The following is a 20,261-nucleotide window of genomic DNA, read 5'->3' on the forward strand; positions in this document are numbered from 1 at the left end:
AATAGATGCAAAGAGGGAAGTGGTACTGGTAAAAACTGTTTAAAAAGGTTCCTTTATTACAGAATAAGTACAGTGTGAAAAGAACAGGGTCATCAAAAGCGGGAAGAAGGCAGTCCAATGCATCCATGCATCTCAAAGCAGTCACATCCACTCAGTTGGTGAGTGCAATCAGCGCCTCCACCACATTGCCCATGTGTTCTCTGAGACTGCGCTCCGCCACTGCTCGCGAAATCTCCATCTCTCCCATCTGTCAGCAAGATCTCAGTATGTTTATTGTGTTCAGGAATCTCGCATGGAAATACACTTTTGCATACTCACAATGAGTTCCACATCTTCCCGCTTGATTGTTACTTTGGCTAGTTCCTTTTCTCTGTGGAATTGATCAAAGTGAGTATTGTCTTGATCATTTATTAACCACACAGTCATACACCAAATGATAGTAATCAGACATCAAACACGGTCACCTTTCCTGTTTCGCCTTTTGTTCTCTGGATCTTCTGTCTCCGATCACGGACATGGCCTTCAAAGCCACATGTCAAAAACACATCAACAATGGTTCAAAAATTAAAATAGCAGCAATCACAGGTATATTTTTTTGGGCTTGAGCACGTAGAGGAAGATACTGTGAGCTGAAACGACCTCACTTCTCTCTTCATAGCTCGCTGGCTGCTCAAACACCAGACTATTAAACAGTTATGGTAGTGTTTTAAAACAGTGATTCTGGAGGTCGTATCACAGTCTGTGTGAACACACAAGTCCACTCCTGCCGCACATGTTACTCGGCTAACCAGACTAGCTTCTGATACTTCTATTAACTCACCGTTTCCAAATTCGAGCTTGATATTTCTTTTTCCTCCGCATAGTCGGTAACCCTTTCCAAATCAGCAGCTCCGCTATCATGTTTTCGGGGCTTTTCTGTTGGTTTTCCCGTGCAGTTCTCCTCAGCTTCCAGGTCCAAATCCACATCTCCCTCAGTCGCCATGTTTGCTTCTTCACGCAACCGGAACGCAAAACAGCTCTGAAAACACCCGGACTGAGATTCACGTGACACACTATAGAGCGCACGTGTTTATCATGGTGTTTATATATAGAGTTGTAACATATTAAGATACAAAGCATATGCAATATAATGCATCAGCCAATGTAAATACCTCCTAATTTAGATGCTGCAGCACAAAATGTAAAATATTAAAAGAAGGGTTAGATGACTTTTGATATAATTCCTATTAATATTTATATATGTATACAATTATACACCCTCACTTATAGACAAACAGATGTTGTTTATAGGTTCAGAAGTGTTCTCTCTCTTTTCAAAAGCTTCCCCGTAACTATTTTTGTCCCTTAATAGGTTTACTGAAGACAAACACTACTACACTGTTACTATGTGCCTTTCTTCTTCCTCCTGGGTTTTCTGCCTCCTCCTCAACTTGTAATCAGCTTAACAAAAAAAGGAAGCCTTTTCAGAGCACACCTGAAGTGCAGCACCTGCTCTTCTCAGTGTAATATGTTTATGATCTTTGAGGAATGTTACAAAGGTTTTATAGGAAGCCTTTCCCCATCATTTCCAATCTGTTTATTCTACTGTACGATTGATCTCTGACAGTCAGTGGACGTGGAGATTTCCTCTGACAGCCGGATCAGTGGCAAGTGATGTGTTGTCGCTGTTGCTGGGCCCAAGTAAGCTTTACTGCATGTGATGGTAGCACTGTGTGAGCTTTAGCATTTAGAGATTGACCTAAAATGTAGCTCGATTTTTAATTTAGTAGGGCAGCATGCTTCAGTGAGGATGGGATTGAGCTGTGGCTGTAAATTAATCAATAGATGAAGAGGGCATGCAGAGAAAATTTGAGGAATATACTAAAGGGAACACAATACAATTAAATTCTGTACATGTTAAAGTCTAAGAAGCAGACAATGAGTTCTAATAGCAACACTTCAAAGTTTGAAAATACAGCTTCCAAAATATCGCCATTCATTTTTAATTAATTAAAAAAACTTAACTAGAATATGGAAAATGGCTTTTTAATGTACCTTCTGTTAACAAAATGAAATGAGTTTATGATTAAAACAAAAACAAATATCTGCCAATGGGGTCAGAAAAGTACACTTAAAGGTATATTCCAACCCAAAATGAAAATTTTGTCATTAATCACTTACCCCCATGTCGTTCCAAACCCGTGAAAGCTTTGTTCGTCTTCGGAACACAATTTAAGATATTTTGGATGAAAACCGGGAGGCTTGTGACTGTCCCATTGACTGCCAAGTAAATAAAACTGTAAAGGTCCAGGAAAGTATGAAAGACATCGTCAGAATACTCCATCTGCCATCAGTGATTCAATCGTAATGTTATGAAGTGACGGGAACACTTTTTGTAAGCAAAGAAAATAAAAATAACAACTTTATTCAACAATTCTTCTCCTCTGTGTCTCTCCATATCACCGTATGCTGTGTATGCTTTTCTATATCAGCTGCACCACAAGGATGGCTGTTTCTACGTGTATTTAGCTTTGCCTTTAAATAAAACAGCGCATCCTTGTGGCGCGGATGATACAGAAGAGCATACAGTGATAAGGAGAGACACAGAGGAGACTGTTGACAAAGGAATTGTTGAATAAACTCGTTATTTTTGTTTTCTGCACTTACAAAAAGTATTGTCGTCACTTCATAACGTTACAGTTGAATCACTGATGGCAGATGGACTATTCTGACGATGTCTTTCATACTTTCCTGGACCTTGACACTGTTATTTATTTGACAGTCTATGGAACAGTCTCAGGCCTGCCGGTGTTCATCCAAAATATCTGAAATTGTTCCGAAGATGAACAAAGCTTTTACGGGTTTGGAACAACATGGGGGTAAGTGATTAATGACAAAATGTTCATTTTGGGATGGAGTATCCCTTTAATACAAAGGAGAATCAAGTTGTCATACCTTGTCGACAGATTTTTTATTTATTTTTATTATTGTTTTAAGTATAAACAAATTTTGTTAAATGTCTCAGAAAAAAACTCAATATCTTCATTTGTATCTCAAATAAATGATATCTTTTGAAATCTTGATATAACAATATTTGTATATTTGTATTGAAAACAAAACAATTATGAATTCAAGACTTTCTGCTCCAATTTAAGACCTTTTTAAAGCTTTAATTTGTGGAAGGGCGAATTAAGACTTTTAAAGATGTTTTAAAGACCCATGGTAACCCTGTGTCTATGATGACAAAATTTGGAAGGGATTAAACAAACCATTCCTTTAAGCTTTATGTTATTATCATTAATGTTATTATTATTATCACAGCATATGTTTGTTCTGTACATATCATAAGTTGTTTTTTATTTATTATATTTTCTACAAGAATTTTTGCTGGAATGTATTTATTTATTCATTTACTGACCTGTTTATCTCCTCATGGTTTTCACAGTTCCATCAGATGATGTTTTTCAGATGTGATGACATATGTTTCTCTTTTCGTAAAACACAAAGTTAATGTATTGTCAACATTTAACATTATCTTTTGATCTAATAACACAAGCAACTGTTACCCTATTTGTTGGTCATTCCATGAATGTAAACGTTCATTCTTGTAAAGGCCAGATTGTAGAATTGTATATGCGTCTGTGCAGGAATTTTTCCCCTCACTTCGTCTAAAGCCCATGAAATAACATGGATCAAATGTTTCTCATGGGTCTAGCTGAGTGATTTGCATTGTATGTTGTCAGCCATGCTTTTGTTTAAACCATGTGCTAGTGTTCCTCACTCACACAAGCCTCCCAATTATTGAGTGAAAAGACCTGCAGTCATTCAGGGTGTTCATTGAGTATACACTCTGTATACTTTAAAAGGCTCTAATTGGTTTAGAAAAGTTCATACTGTGTGATTTAGCTAACCAGGGATTACAGCTGCTAAATTAAACAGTCAGTTCCTAGTAATACTTTTTTTTTTTTGCTATGCACCACACAGAAAAATAATGTTTATTCATAAAGTACGTTAATTACAAAACAGACAAATTTCTTCCTCTCTTAACATATTTTATAGATTTTTCTCCTCTTTAGAAAGAATACTACAAAGCCTTTGCTGTAATGCGCTGCCACTCTGATAGCTACATCCCACAAACAGTGTTATGTAATGATATTGTGTCCAGCAAAGTTTTGGCCACAAGACTCTGTGGAACTGTCAATACTGAAAAAGCCTGAAATAGTACACAGAGTCTTTATTAAGAGAAGTACTTAAACCACAATAACCTTAAACACTGACTTTCAAATGCTTTTGCACATGCAGTTCTATTTTACAATCACATCCTGCTATTCATTTCCTTGGCAGATTTTCAGGGAAATTAATTAATGCACCAGACCTACAGAGCATTAGCTGATTGGAAAATCTTTATACAAGTGACTGTCACATTCAAAAGTTTTTTCTTTCACGGTACTGATTTTTAATAGATTTTCTATCTAAAAAATGTGCTAGATGGATATCTTTGACAGATGCATTGAGATGCATTGGCACCTTTGTCAGTGCCTCGAACTAGAATGCTGAACCCAACATGTCAAGGATAAAACTAAAATGTTCCAGAAAAAAAAACGTCCATGGACAGATTGTAAAGAACATGCATGCTATCATTTTGAGAATGTTATTAAAGGCCAGATAACTTGGAACAAACATTCTATTAATGTTACTGGAAGAACTTTGAGAAAACCTCGCCAGTATAAGTTCTGAAAGTAATATTCCCTGTTAGCTGGGTTGACAGTTTCGCCACATCTGAGGATAACATATAAAGAAAAAAGTTTTCAATTTTACATTAAAGAATGTTTTCCTTGTGGCAGAAAAGGATGGTTCACCCAAAAATAGAAATTGATCATTTAGTCTTCATTTACTCAATCTCATATAATTCCAGACATGTATGATTTTCTTTCACCTGCAGAAAATAAAAGAAGAAAAGTGATATTTCAACATCATGTAGAATTACGTTTCATGTACTTACTATAATAATAACTAACTATAACAGTAACCCTAACCCAAACTCTAACCTAAACCCATAGTAAATACATTTAATTAACATTACTCAGTACTTATTTGTGTAATGACAGTGTAACAACATCACCTTAAAACAAAGTGTAACCAGAAGATATTGTTAAAAATTAAATTAAATGTTTCATTTCATAAAAAAATGAATGTCAGTGTGATCCAGGATTGTTTGGACCCCAGCTTTCTTTAGAATATATTCATTTGTAATCCCCAGAAGCAATATGAAAGCCATACAGGTTTGGAATGACATGAGGATGAGTAAATAATAACAATTTCTACTTTTAAATGATTTCAAGTGTGATTTCTGAATCACAATGTCATGTACATGATGCTGAAGGCTGATGATGAGTTCAAGTGGGACTGTGTTTGTCAGACCCTGCTGTCTGGATTAGTGTGTCACTCTACCGGAGAGAGAAGGTCACCCAGGCTGAGACGAGGACTAAAAACTCCAGGATAATCCCAGTGCACATCCTCACAAATACACACTGACCTAAATATAGAGCTACAGGCCGCTCTGCACGCTAACAACTCCTATCCACTTCATTATAACAACTGAAACAATCTGTCTTTGATTTTGAAGACTTATTATGTAAAGGTTGCTAGTGTTTGTTGAAGTGTACCCCCATTGTACATTGAGGCTGTGGTCAATGTATCTAAAATAATGCGGGACTGGTCCTGTGCATTCCTCCAAACACCTGCTTTAATTGCACCCTTCAGTTTCTGGGTCAAAGCATGATGACCAGATCACATATAAAGTCAGACAAGGGAACGGTTGCTAAGGTGTCAAAAGGGGGATCTAAAAGTTTGTCTACTTTGTGAGAGAAATCACAATACCGCAAGAATAATTTCATTATTTAGCCCTAAACCGATTAGACACTGGAGCAATCCTATTGAGCATGAGGATGCACTGGTGCACTGGAGCGAGGGGGAAGGGAGGGACAGATGGGCCAACATACAGAACCTGCCCCCTCCTGCCGCTGCTCTTGTTGCCTAATCTCACTGCGTGAGTACAGGCGACTGGAGGGAGGGCAACTGGGCATCCACCCTTGCTTACACACTCTCCTGGTACCATTCGATGCCACCAGGCTGCTCGTATAGGATATGAGAAGAATGTTCAGATGTTCCCACGAGAGCAACATGAGGGTGTGCAGTTGGGGATCAGTGGAACTACACCTTCAGGAGAAACTAGCTGAGGACTCTTTCCTGTAAAGCTGAGCTCCTACAGATAATACAGTGTCCTGACCCTGACTGGTTATAGCATATACTGTTTTTATTTATTTTTTTCCGGAGGTCGTGTTTTAATAACTAAGCGTCCTTGAAATAAAAGAAGCCATGTCGACTGATCAAGCTTTTCACCAAAGCGGTGTCTACAACTATTTCCTGAACATGGTGGCTTATCAGGTGAGAGAGAGGTAGAGGTGGAGATTGTTTCATAGTGAGGAAAGATGTGAGAATGACATGTCAGGTTTTTCAGATGAGACTTATTTCTCATAGTTCTCTGATCACTGGAATACAAGAAACACTTTATTCAAACGTCTCTTACAAGAACCTAATCTGCCTTTGTAGAACTTAGAACTGAAAGACAATTTATGATGAATGATAAACATAAGGAATCTGCCTATTTCATCTCTTAACTTTTGCAGGTACTGCACTGTCTGTGGCTTTAGTTGGATCATTGAAAAAATGATTGAAAAGCTTGTGCAGTGACACGCTATGTTTACAGGTTGTCATAATGCTCTGGCATAATGCTCTTAGTACTCAGCTCATTTCTCATTTTATTTGTATTAACTATATAACCCTGCATTAGTGCATTTTCATTTGAATAACTACATAATTATTTACATAAGTAGTGGTCGAGTTTATTCACCGGAATAGAACAATCAACTTTTAAACTTTAATTCCACTACTATTTTAGATGGCTACTATTGTTATTGCACTGTTAAAATCATTTGGTCAGTTATTACTGTTGTTTGGTATGAGAAGGTAAAACTCCTCTCTCAACAGAAAGCACAGCCATCATGGAACATTCTTTCTGTCAAAAGAAATTAAGATGATGGATGACTCATTCTATCATCAGGAGCTTTAAGAGTCAGTGTGTTTTCATCCTCCTTCACTGGCTGTAGGAATATTGCCACTGATTTATTAAGAGCAGTTTGAGTTACATAGCAATTAGACAATTATCAATGCACAGTCAGTAAGCCATTAGACATGTTTTTATGTAAATTAAAAATTTGTAAAATAATTGTAATCAAGAGAAGATGATTTATTTATTTATTTATTTTGTAGTAATACATTGTTCAGTTTGCTTTTTTGTTTTACTGCTGAGACATGAGAATCACTGATAAAACTATTAAACTTCTGTTTAATTTCTGTGAATCAGTTTCTATAAAGAATAAAATCAAATCCTCCTGCTGGCACAAATATACTTAGTCATGGAATTTTAGGTCAAAAATATTCTCCTTTCACCATTCCTTTAAAACTAATTTGCTGTATTTAACAATTATGGCCTTCTACCATGCACCTGATGGTTTTGTCTTTAAACAGCAATGTCAAATAAATAATAATGATCATTTACTCATCCTTTACTCACTTTCATGTCCTTCCAAACTTGTATGACTATTTTTCATCTGTGGAACATAGAAGAATGTTTTTTGTTTGTTTATTAGGATGTTTTTTTTTTTTTTTTTTTTTTGTCCATACAATGAATCAGTGAGGTCCAAAACAATGCTGGTCCCTCAATGACATCCATTGTATGAACTAAACACTGAGACATTTTTCAAAAATATTATTTTGTGTTTATGAGAAGGAAGAAACCCAGGTTTTGAACATCATGAGGGTGAGTAAATAATGACAGAATATACAATTATGGATGAATTATCCCTTGTGCTGTTGTCAAAAATGGCCAGCCTTTTAAAAGTTGCTTGTAAATCTCTCATTATGCTATATTATCACCAAATTTTGTCAACTTGTTTTCTTTCAGTTAGCACAGGTTTTGTGCTTTTTGGAACTGATTGATCATAGGCCTCACTAATCTGCACTAGTTATAACTAAGTTGTTATACCCTGTGTGAGTAAAGTCAGTGAGTTTTAGCCCAATGTGATAACACTATCTAGTATTTTTGGAAGAAAGAAAGTCCTCCAGGCCAAAATGACCGGATCACAATATAAGGGTTCAACATTTCCATTAGGAATTATTATATATTTTGATGGCTTTTCCCTGCATTTCAAATAGTGAATAACTGCAACAGGATATTGGATTGAAGCACGTTAAAAACTTCTGAAAGATTTTTCATTATAACCACATATCTCTATCATCTCTATCATTTCAAATCCTGTATGTGCTCATAAAAGACGGTTTGTTAATCTTTAAAGTCAGTGGGAACTGTGCTTCAGACCAATCTATGCTTCTGGGTTTAGCTGAGGTTACCTGGATCTCATCCAGGCAACCAGCCCTGATCCATCAGAAAATTCCAGATGCTTTGAGTGACCTCGATTAATCCCAACCCCTGACCGGTCTGCTTTTCTTTCTGTCAGATATACTGCTGCTGTGGCCCGGCACCATGTTCCCTGTGCTGCTCCTTCTGTCCGCCCGTCAAATCATCAAGCAGCACGCGGGTCATGTACACGTTGTTCCACATCCTGGCGTGCACTGTCTCATGCCTCATGCTGTCTAAGACTGTGTCAGAGGCAGTGAGGGAGAATGTAAGTTGTTTACAAGTTGCACAGGCTCCAGTGGTTCTAACTTTTATCACTGTATCGCCGGTGCTGTAAACACCATAAACTCATTTCATTTATATATCTAGTCTCATGCAATCAAATCTTGGCTAATCTGCTTGGCAGGACACACACCAGCTACACATGCTAGTAGTCTGTACCCTACAGAAACACTGGCATGCAATAACAGATGTCATTCTTCATCAGGTGCCTTTCTTTAATGTGGTGTGTGATGAGGCTCATGGTGGAGGAGACTGTCAGATGCTGGTGGGCTACTCTGCTGTCTACAGGGTGTGTTTCGGCACAGCTTGTTTCTACTTGATGATGGCCATCTTCCTCATTGATGTGAAGTCTAGTCAGGATTTCCGAGCCCTCATTCATAATGGGTCAGTGTCATTATTCCCTACACTCTTTAAATAAAGGTTCTTTATTGGCATCTATGGTTCCATGAAGAAACTTTCTGTTGCACAAAAAGGTTCTTTATGGTGGCAAAAGATGGACTTCTTCTTCTTTCGATTATTGGAGGTTCTTCTATGACTTTGCTGAGAAAAACTTTTTTTAAGTGTATATTTTGAAAAGACGTTATTATGTTCTTAAGAGGAAGAACATGATATAGACAAGGGTCAACCATCTTTGGAGGCTCTTGTAGGACCAACCCCAACAGATTTTGGACTATAAATATAAATGACATCTTGCCTCATCCAACAGCTTTATTAAGTTACTTAATATAAATAAACTAACACACACCAATTCTCCACATCTTCACTTAGGTTTTGGTTTCTGAAGTTCATCACCATGCTTGGAATGATTGCTGCTGCCTTCTTTATTCCCACAGAATCCTTTTTGCATGGTGAGCTGTTCATATATATATATATATATATATATATATATATATATATATATATATATATATATATATATATATATATATATATTTAGTCATTATATTTCTGATAAATAATATATAGGGATCCACTGATATCAAAATGCAGACTGATACCAATGAATCCAATAATAAAACTACCATTTAAATGTGCAAGGTCAGAATTTTTATTCTGACTGTTTTTTTTTTTATATTATTATTATTATTTTTTTAATTGCGCAAAAACATTTATAAAATTGTAGATTTCCATCTCAAATAAATGCTGCACTATTCATCAAAGAAACCTTAAAAATATTAAGTAAAATTTTTTTCAACCTTGATAATAAATTGTTTTATCTTGAACACCAAATCTGCATATTTTGATTTCTGAAAGATTATATGACACTGTAAACAGGATTAATGGCTGCTGAAAATTCTGCTTTACAGGAAAACTTACTTTTGAAAATATATCAAAATAGAAAATAATTTTCAGTTGTTTTAAATAATATTTCATAGTATTATGTAAAAAGAAAAAAAATGAGAGTCTTCTTTTAAAAACATTAACAAAATCTCACTGACCCCAAAAAGTTCTGCATGTTATGGTCAAGTCATGATCAATTCTATACTACTGTGTCTACATATCAAAAATAAAACACTAAAAACTAAAATAAATCATTTGAAACACAACAAGTGAATTTAGACATCACAAAATTATAATGCATACAGTATAAAAAATTGATATTCATTTGGAGATTTGCTACATATTGCTTTTAACAATGAAAATTATATTAATTTTAAAGATTAACTTTTGTGTTACATGATGGTAAAGATAATCCAAATGCAAAAAAAAATAAAATAAATAAAAAAATAGGGGAAATGAGAATACACACTTAAATAATCAACACTGATACCAATTAATCAATCTCTAAATTTGGCAGCCAATTGGCAACCAATACGATACCAATACATCGCATCCCTACTGTTATGGGAAAGGAAGTACATCGATCAAAACATGGTGAGTGTAGTGCATAGTCGTTATCTAAAGTGATTATGTGCTTAGTGTGATTATATTACAGGCATGCAATTCTTATTTAATTCCTCCAGGTGGCACTATAGACACACTGGACATTTTTCATTAGAGCACAAAGTGGGGATTCACTAATGAACCTCATTAATGAACACTTTTCTTTGAAAATCGTTCAGAATTTGTGTGTAAACTGTTGTGTTCAATTCAGTGGTACATTTACATACAATGGTTCTACGTATGATTTTGCTCTGCTCAAATTATAAATAAAGCCCAGTGTCCCATAAATCTAATTTCACTGGATTTTACTGTTTTCATTTAATTTCTCCTCTCTGTCCTCTCTCCATGTAGCCTGGCATTATGTTGGAGTAGTGGGAGGCTTTGCTTTTATCCTCATTCAACTCATTCTCATCACTGCTTTCGCTCATACCTGGAATAAAAACTGGTGAGTGAGGAAACTGGGTTCACACAGACAGAATGGGTATGTTTTCTTGAGGCAAACCTGCACTAACTAACTACAACTACTACCCAATACCAGAATATGAAGAACCACATGGTTGCTGTCTGAGTCACATCTCGCTCTGGAATGATAAAATATCACCCTCTACAGTTTTAGAGTTGTAGATGATCACTGTCCCTTCCTGTTTCTTGCTCCAGTATCTCACTTATTCATACACACACACACATACAAACATGCATTCAAACTTATCTCTCCGTTTACCCTCTGACTTCCAGCTTTTCCCAGATGCTTGTGGAGTCTACCTCAAGCCATTTTCAGGCCGAAAGTCACCTTAACACAATGGGATTATGAATTCTCCTTTTCGATTTAGACGTGAAGCGTCACTGATCGCACCCCATCTCTGCCCCGCCTCTCATTCCCAGGTTAACCGGTGCAGCTGAGAATAAGAGGTGGTACGTGGCAGTCATGTGTGCTACCCTCTTTTTCTACACCATCGCCACCATGGCCTTCACATTCATGTACAAATACTACACTCACCCAGCGGGATGCCACCTGAACAAAGCCCTGCTGTGGACTAACCTGGCCCTCTGCACCATCATGTCTTTCATTGCAATCACTCCCTGTGTGCAGCAAAGTTAGTGCTACATTTTTCATCTGTTTCTGTTCTCTCACCAAAACAATAGTTTAGTAGTTTATATCAGCAGTTTAGATATTAACAACTCAAGAAAAGATAAAGTTTTGTGGGAATACTCTTGAAGCAGTCTAAATCAAGTATGACTAATCATTTAAGCTGACGGTTTGTTTTGCTGTCCCTCTCAGAGCAGCCCCGCTCAGGACTCCTGCAGGCTTCCATCATTTGCTGCTATGTCATGTACCTGACCTTCTCTGCTCTATCCAGCCGCCCACCAGAGAAGGGTAAGTCGGAAAGATTGCAGAATTGTTTCAGGTCTTAAGACATGATACTACAGGTAAAACCACTGTTGTTTCGTGCACTGGTAAATTTTAGGGTTTGGGGCTATTTTGCTTTCATAACATGTCTTCTTTCAGACCAAGTGGAAAGAAAACATCCAAAATACACTATTTGCATCAGCTGATTTCAATTACAATGCATCCTTAAAAGCCATTTTCTCAACTCACTTCAGTTGCTGGTTGTTGACAGTATTTTCTGATTTAAGAACAGATATCCAACATCCCCCTTTTAAAAACCCTTCACTGTAATATATCACCAAAATGAAACAAGTATTTTGAACCTAAACATTTATCCAATGTTTAGATTTCTGTTCTGGAAATATATGCAAACTAGACTATGCATATACAATACAGACCAAAAGTTTGGAAACATTACTATTTTTAATGTTTTTGAAAGAAGTTTCTTCTGCTCATAAAGCCTGCATTTATTTGATCAAAAATACAGAAAAAACAGTAAAGTAATATTGTGAAATATTATTACAACTTAAAATAATAGTTTTCTATTTGAATATACTTAAAAAAAAAAAATTTATTCCTGTGATGCAAAGCTGAATTTTCAGCATCATTACTCCAGCCTTCAGTGTCACATGTAACATCCAGTCTATCACATGATCATTTAGAAATCATTCTAATATTCTGATTTATTATGAGTGTTGGAAACAGTTCTGCTGTCTAATATATTTGATGAATAAAAGGTTAAAAAGAACTGCATTTATTCAAAAAAAAATTCTAATAATATATATTCTAATAATATATTTTCTTTACTATCACTTTTTATCAATTTAACACATCCTTGCTGAATAAAAGTATTGATTTTATTTAAAAAAAAAAAAGAAAAAAAAATACTGACCCTAAATTACTGACCAGTAGTGTATATTGTTATTACAAAATATTTATATTTTAAAAACATAGCTTCTTTTTTTTTTTTTGTTGTACTTTTTATTCATCAAAAAGTATCCTTAAAAAGTATCACATGTTCTGAAAAAATATTAAGCAGCAGAACTGTTTCCAACTTTGATAATGAACCATCATATTAGAATGATTTCTAAAGGATCATGTGATAATGATCCTAAAAATTCAGCTTTGCATCACAGAAATAAATGATCATTTAAAGTATAATAAATTTAAAAACTATTATTTTAAATTGTAATAATATTTCACAATATTACATTTTTTTCTGTATTTTTGATCAAATAAATGCAGGCTTGATGAGCAGAAGAAACTTCTTTCAAAAACATTAAAAATAGTAATGTTTCCAAACTTTTGGTCTGTACTGTATATATATATATATATATATAATTTCAGAATAACATTTCAGAATTCTTGTCTTATATTAATATATATAAAAATGTGGCCCTTGGCCTATTGATGTTGTTTTTTTGTATCAAAATCATATTAGTGAAAGTGAAGAGACGTGTGGCCAACTTAAGAATGGTGTCCCATAACCCCCAGACAAGCACACACCGGGACGAGTGGGCAGCTATTTATTGCTGCAGCACCCGGGGAGCAGTTGGGGGTTCGGTGCCTTGCTCAAGAGTCTCTCACCTCAGTCTTGTTATTGAAGGTGGAAGAGAGCACTGGTCATTCACTCCCCCCACCTACAATCCGTGCCAGTACCGAGACTCGAACCTGCGACCTTTGTGTTATAAGTCTGTACACATTTCACACACATTTCAGTTCAGCATAAACTTTAAAGAAACACTGAAGGACAAAGGCAGACTGACGCTAACACCTGAGCGTAATGATTTGACCAATCACTGGGTGCAGATTTATACACAAAACACCGAAAAAGCTAGACTGAGACGCTTTTATGTTAACTTTGAACTAAATAAAGAAACAACAATTATAATGAATTAAATGTAAAGTCTATGTAAAATAGGCTTTATATATTCATATTAAAGTGTTTTCTGTCTCACCATAAATGCAAAATATTTACACTCAGTACGGGTAAATGTGGTAGTCACCAATATTCAGCATAAAGCTGAAGTGACCCGTTGAGTCTGTATGGGCTGAATAAAGCAAACCAGTATCTCACCAGTAAAGTTTAGATGGGTGACAATTGTAATGAAGGTAAAGACGATTACAGTGACATACAGCAATCGTGCACTGGCCTATTAGATGCACAAGTACATTATTCTTAATGTGCAAATAAACGAAAATAAAAAATTAAAATTAAATAAATGTGTGCCTTTTGATAGTTTTTCGCATGAGCACATTTCAATATGATCATACGTCTGGTAAGTGTTTTATAAGTGTACGTGTAGTTAGTTGATGGAAAGTTGAAACACTTCTTAAACCTGAAATGATTTTTGTAAATCCAGTGGTCCACAAAACTGGAGTGTATATTAGCAGGTTATTTTAGAAAGGAAAATTTAAAAGATGAAAAAGAGAAATTAGGGAGAATCAATCAATCATGAATAATGTATTGCTATTGTGTAAATTATATGTAATCATGTAATCCATAAAAAAGTAACTGTAGTCTGATTACTAGTATTTTAAAATGTAATTTAATTTAATTACAAGTACTTCATTTTTGGAATTACGTAATCTTGCAATTTTGGGTTACGTAATCCAGATTAAATTAGATTATGCTAAAATTTCCAGACATTGCGACCTACCTAGAAAACTTTTTAGGTAGTTTTTTTTTTTTTTATTATTTACTTTTTTAGCCACGGGACAGAACCCAATTCAGAATACTGTCACTCTGCTCTTTCCTGCTTCCAAATACTGATTTGTCAAATATTAATATAAAACACTTAGCCCAATTTACTTATGTAATTTGTGTGTGTGTGTGTGTGTGTGTGTGTGTGTGTTTTCCAAAATATGAATAAATTCTACCAAAACTATTCTTAAATAAAATGAATCACAACAATCCTGATGGGACAAGAAATGCTTAAATTACAGTTATCTATTTGCAAGATCATTAAACACTTAACCCTGATTGATCTGGCAAAAAAATTATACTTGATCCAGCAAGTGTGAGTCTGTCTCTATCTGTCAACACAAAGCCAAGTAACTAACCATCACAAGAATGATGACGGGAACTTAAAGAGTGATTGGTGACCTGTTTGAATACTTTCTGTACTTTATGAAACACTAAAATGCCTTTTAGAGAGCAACGTAGAATCACAGACTTTCAAGGTCAATGTGCAGCCTCCATGCAGCAGTGCGTGCAAACCCTCACAGGAGTAATTGAATTGATTTATCCCTCAGCAAAGTTAATCAAACTGGCTGTAATCACATAGTCATTAACAAAAAGTCATCAGTGGAGCACGCAAAACTCTTCTTGGTTCGTCATCTCATCTCACATCATTTCATCCATACGAGAATTTTAGAGAAAACTGTGGCACACTGCAAAGGTGATGAATGGTGCATGCTTAACATAGGACAGAGATGAATGAGATTTCCAGAAAGAAAAGCTTTGGTGTCTGAGGTCATAGAAAAGCTCTCAAGCATGTAACACAGATGTAGCTAAGGGTGTTTCATGTGGGTATTTGAAATACAGATGTTATACGGATGGTAAAGTTCAGAGAAGAAAAATTACAGCCGGTGACGTAAAGGATTGAAGAATAATTCTTACATTTGGCGGGTTTTGGATTTAGTATGATTTACATAATGCCTGATGAAGCACTTTTGGCTTGAAACATCATGCTTGTAGTGTGATTAATATGGCAGTAGGCTGTTGTTGCTTCTAGAGAAACAGTGTACTGACTTCCTGTGCCCTTTTTTCATTTTGGTGAATGGCACCGTGTGTGTATATGTGTGTTTGTTGTGTCGTGTCTTGTTCCCTAACTATCAGCGGTTTTATAGCCGTTGTTTGCTGCATGACTTCATAAAGGACTGAAGTGCACCCTGAGGCATGCTGGGAGTTTAATCCCATCTCAGAGGAATTCTCTCAGACACATAGCACACAGTATCCACAGACCTCTAAAGCTTCACTAAACCCAGCAGCAATGGGCTCAAGAAATCCTAAATGGAGCATATAAATGTGACACTAAATGTAATTAGTCATTTTCAATTAGCTGAGCATTTGCTGTTAATTGAACAGGAATTTGCAGGGCATGATTCTGAAACCCTGAATGACGAGTTTGTGGAAAACAAATCCAGAAACTTAATTCACATAAATAAATGTGTGATGACTCACACCAGCTTTTGTGTGTGCTTTCAGTGGAGTATCAGGGGGTCAACATGACGGTGTGCTACCCTAAAGTCAGCAGGGATGAGATTCAAAATGAAGGCAATGCTGTGGCCATTATTGGGGCTGCAATCATGTACTGCTGTGTTCTCTTTGCATGGTGAGTAAAAACGTATTGAGTTATTAATAATTAGAATATTAGTAAAATGGCTAACTGCTGATTATCTCTCACAGCAATGAGGCTTCATACTTAGCTGAGGTCTTTGGACCTTTCTGGATGATTAAGGTTTACCGCTATGAGTTCCAGGTACTTTACCATAACATAACATAATAAAAATAATTGTTTTGATCTGATCAACTCTAACTATTAAAAAAAAAAAAAAAAAAAAAAAAAAAATGAAATTCTGTCATTATTTACTCACCCTCGTGTAGTTCCAAACCTGCTTGAGTTTCTGTCATCTGTGGAACACAAAAGAAGATATCTAATCCAAAAAAATCAACCCATTAGGAACCAAAACTCTTCAAAAAATATCATTTTCAAAAATTAAAACAATACAAGCAGGTATAAAAAAAAAACTAATACAAATTTTGGAACTACATGAGGGTGAGCAAATGATGACAGACTTTTCATTCTTGGGTGAAATAACCCATTACAATTACAGAATCATTGTACTTAAATACATTGTCTTTGAATTAACATCTCTGACAATGTCTCTCACTCTCTGTCCTGAACAGAAAGCCTCCTGTTGCTTCTGCTGGCCAGAGGCTGAAGATGGTGAGAATATAACAAGTTCCAATAGCCATAGATTTCACAAACATATTAATGTCATTATGAGATTAACATCTTTGTTTCTGTCCTGTCAGAGGAAGAGTTTGTCATTGACGAGAACAAAGGCTGTCAGAAAGTCATCCACAATGAAAGCCAGCGCGTTGCTTACAGCTACTTTTTCTTCCATTTTGTTTTCTTTTTGGCTTCCCTCTACGTAATGATGACTCTCACTAACTGGTTCAGGTCAGTTGTTAAAGAACTCCTCTGAACTGTTCTGGAGATCAGAGTAGAAAGCACTGGAACACCCAAGAGTTTTCATATTTAATCTTATTTACTGTGGATGGAACCATGTGTACAAGCACAGACACACAACTATCTAAACAGAGATAAAAAAAAAAAAAAAAAAAACACAATAATTCCCAGTGTCTGTGAGTAGCCTTCAGCCTGATGTATTATATACATTTCTGTTCAAAAGTTTGGTTGATAAGATTAAAAGAAGGGATAATTTTCAGCAGCCATTACTCCAGTTTTTTAAAAAAAATAAATAAATTAAAAAGTGATTAAAAAAATATTGAATCATTTCTAAATGTGGAGCATTATTGCACTTTTAAATATCGTAGAAGGTATTTATATTTGTGATCAAAGAAAGTATACCAGAGAAAAAAAAAAAAAAAAAATTATATATATATATATATATATATATATATATATATATATATATATATATATATATATATATATATATATATATATATATATATATATATATAATAAATATATATATATTTTGGGGTCCATGGGTTGGGTTGGGGTCTGTAAAGTTTAAAACCTCCTGTTATAGACTTACCTGAGTCTGAAAAAAATAATAATAATATTTTTGAGGTAAATAAAGAGTTTAATATTTTTGCTTATATTTTTTTCCTTTTGATAACATCTATAAATATTTTTTTTCTTTTTCAGATTTATTTCAGACAAATGTACAGTGGGTATAAAAAATAATCATCCCCTTTAAAATAATCACATTTTGTTGCTTTGCAGCCTGAAATGAAGACAGACACAGTTTTTGTTTTATCCAGCTGTATTTATTCAGTGAAACTTATCCAAGTGAAAGATAAAAACATCAACTTGTCAGAAAAAAAAAGTTGGAAAAAGGATCACCCCCTTGTTTCAGTATTTTGTTAGTCTGTTGGGATTTGTCTCTACTAACTTTGCACATCTAGACTTTGCAATATTTGCTCACTCTTCTTTGTAGATCTGCTCAAGTTCAGTTCAATTTGATGGTGTGTGTTTGTGGACTGCAGTCTTCAAGTCATTCCACAGATTTTCAGTAGGGTTTAAGTCTGGACTCTGACCATGCCATGCAAGAACATTCACCTTTTTCGGCTTCAACCACTGTGTGCTCAGTTTGCTGTGTGCTTTGGGTCATTGTCATGTTCGAAGATAAACCTTCTTCCCATTGACAACTTTCAGGCAGAGGGCAGCAGATTTTCCTCAAGAATTTGACAGTATTTTGCCCCATCCATTTTTCTTTCTACCCTGAGAAGTGCTCCAGTCCCTGCTGCTGAGAAACTCCCCCATAACAGGATATAACAAACCTCCATGCTTTACTGGAGGATGCTATCATTTGAATGGTAAGCTGTATAGGATTTCCGACAGAAATATTGTGTTGAGGCCAAATAAATACATTTTAGTCTCATCTGCCTCAGAATCCTCAAGGTGTGTTTTGGCAAAGCTCAGTCGTGACTGCATGTGGCCTTTCTTGAGGAGTGGCTTTTTTCTTGAACCCTCCCATACAAACCACATTTGTGGAGAATCTGTGATATTGTAGTCACATGCACACAATGACGACTCTTTGTCATAAATTCCTGCAGCTGCTTCAGAGTTGCTGTAGGCCTCTTGATAGTCTCTCTGACCAGTTTCCTCCTGCTCCTTCATCCAGTTTGGAGGGACGTCCTGATCCAGGGAGGGTCTGTGTTATACCAAATACATTCCACTTTTTTATGATAGACTTCACTGTGCTTCTAGGCATTGATAAAGCCCATGGAATTTATTTGTATCCATCTCCTGACTTGTGCCTGTCCACAACTTTATCCCGGAGATCTTTAGACAGTGCCTTGCCATTCAGAGTTTATGGTTTGCTTCAGTTGCACTACCAAGGACTGAAATGCTCCAAGAAAGCTCTTTCCATGCTGAGCTAAATCAAAATGACCACAGCTGATCAGATGGAAGTCAAATAGCTTTGTGTGCCATTGAGAAGGTGATTAGCTACACCTGACTGAGTTTACAAGTCATTTTTAGGAGGGGGTGATCATTTTGCCAACTCTAACATGTTGATGTTATATCTTTCATTTGGAAGTTGCACAGTGTAAATACAGCTGGATAAAACTAAAACAAAAACGGTGTCCATCTTCATTTCAGGCTGCAAAGCAACAGAATGTGATTATTTTAAAGGGGGGGGGGATTCTTTTCTTTACCTACTGTACATGAAATTGAAGCGGGCTCGAATCATATTGATAATACTATACTGTCTCCCCCAGTTATGAGACTGCAGTGCTGGAGACCACCTTCACTCATGGGAGTTACTCCACGTTCTGGGTCAAGCTGTCCTCCTGCTGGGCGTGTGTGGTTCTGTATCTGTGGCTCCTCCTGGGTCCCCTGTGCCACTGCCAGTCTGATCACAAACAACCTCGCCGCGCCCGCATCAAGAGACGGGCTGCCACCCACCGCCTCGTTAGCGTTAGCGTGTGAAAAACAGATTGTTCAACAGTGTCAGAGACATTGGGGACGGGTGCAGTTTACTGGAGATTTCCACCGCAAAGGAAATGGGTCATGGTGGATCCACTGAAGAGAAGACTTTAGTTAAATGAACATTGATCCTCCAGATAATCCTGTTAGGATTAAAATCAGCAGCACTATGAATGCAATTCAACATGGGAACAGAAAATGTTAACCATGTTTAAGACTGTACAAGCATACCTTTAGGGGATGTGTAACAATTGCCAAAAGGAACATTAACATTTTCTGGACATGCTGGATGTCTGTACATTTAGTGGAGGTTTTTTTCTAAAATGTAGAAGAATTTTTCATTGGCTTACAGCATAGATATACGGAAACTACCTGAAATGGGCTTTTTCCTATTTAATTTAAGCTTTTGTTATATTTATGTATATTAAGTTGGATAAATTATGTGAGCAATGCTTTATTTCATTGATCTGTGGCTTGTACTTATGTATGTATGTATGTATATATACAGCCAATCAGATTCCACAGGGAGAAAAAGCTGTTATCTAAAGTATAATGACTT

General features: G+C 35.9%; 2 protein-coding genes across 3 annotated transcripts; one reads left to right on the top strand and one right to left on the bottom strand.

Moving 5' to 3' along the window:
* Window positions 1-33: 33 nt before the first annotated feature.
* LOC109067045 (huntingtin-interacting protein K) lies at window positions 34-1,053 on the bottom strand. Its single transcript, XM_019084083.2, has 4 exons — window positions 821-1,053; window positions 465-520; window positions 319-370; window positions 34-247 (listed from the first exon to the last, which is right to left on the bottom strand). The coding sequence occupies exons 1-4, from the start codon at window positions 980-982 to the stop codon at window positions 152-154; spliced, it is 366 nt and encodes a 121-aa protein (XP_018939628.1). The 5' UTR covers window positions 983-1,053; the 3' UTR covers window positions 34-151.
* A 4,788-nt stretch (window positions 1,054-5,841) lies between these two features.
* Window positions 5,842-20,249, top strand: LOC109064234 (serine incorporator 4). 2 transcript variants are annotated; one of them, XM_042760695.1, is made up of 12 exons: window positions 5,842-6,426; window positions 8,559-8,726; window positions 8,946-9,124; window positions 9,509-9,588; window positions 10,976-11,069; window positions 11,507-11,718; window positions 11,904-11,999; window positions 16,222-16,348; window positions 16,423-16,495; window positions 16,924-16,963; window positions 17,053-17,200; window positions 19,495-20,249. In XM_042760695.1, exons 1-12 carry the CDS (start codon window positions 6,358-6,360, stop codon window positions 19,703-19,705), a joined length of 1,497 nt encoding a protein of 498 aa, XP_042616629.1. In that variant the 5' UTR covers window positions 5,842-6,357; the 3' UTR covers window positions 19,706-20,249. The 2 variants fall into 2 exon arrangements, with proteins under 2 accessions (XP_042616629.1, XP_042616630.1); XM_042760696.1 differs by lacking the exon at window positions 5,842-6,426 and adding an exon at window positions 6,472-7,113.
* The last annotated feature ends 12 nt before the right edge of the window (window positions 20,250-20,261 follow it).

This window comes from Cyprinus carpio, chromosome A7 (assembly GCF_018340385.1).
Source record: "Cyprinus carpio isolate SPL01 chromosome A7, ASM1834038v1, whole genome shotgun sequence".
NCBI lineage: Eukaryota > Metazoa > Chordata > Actinopteri > Cypriniformes > Cyprinidae > Cyprinus > Cyprinus carpio.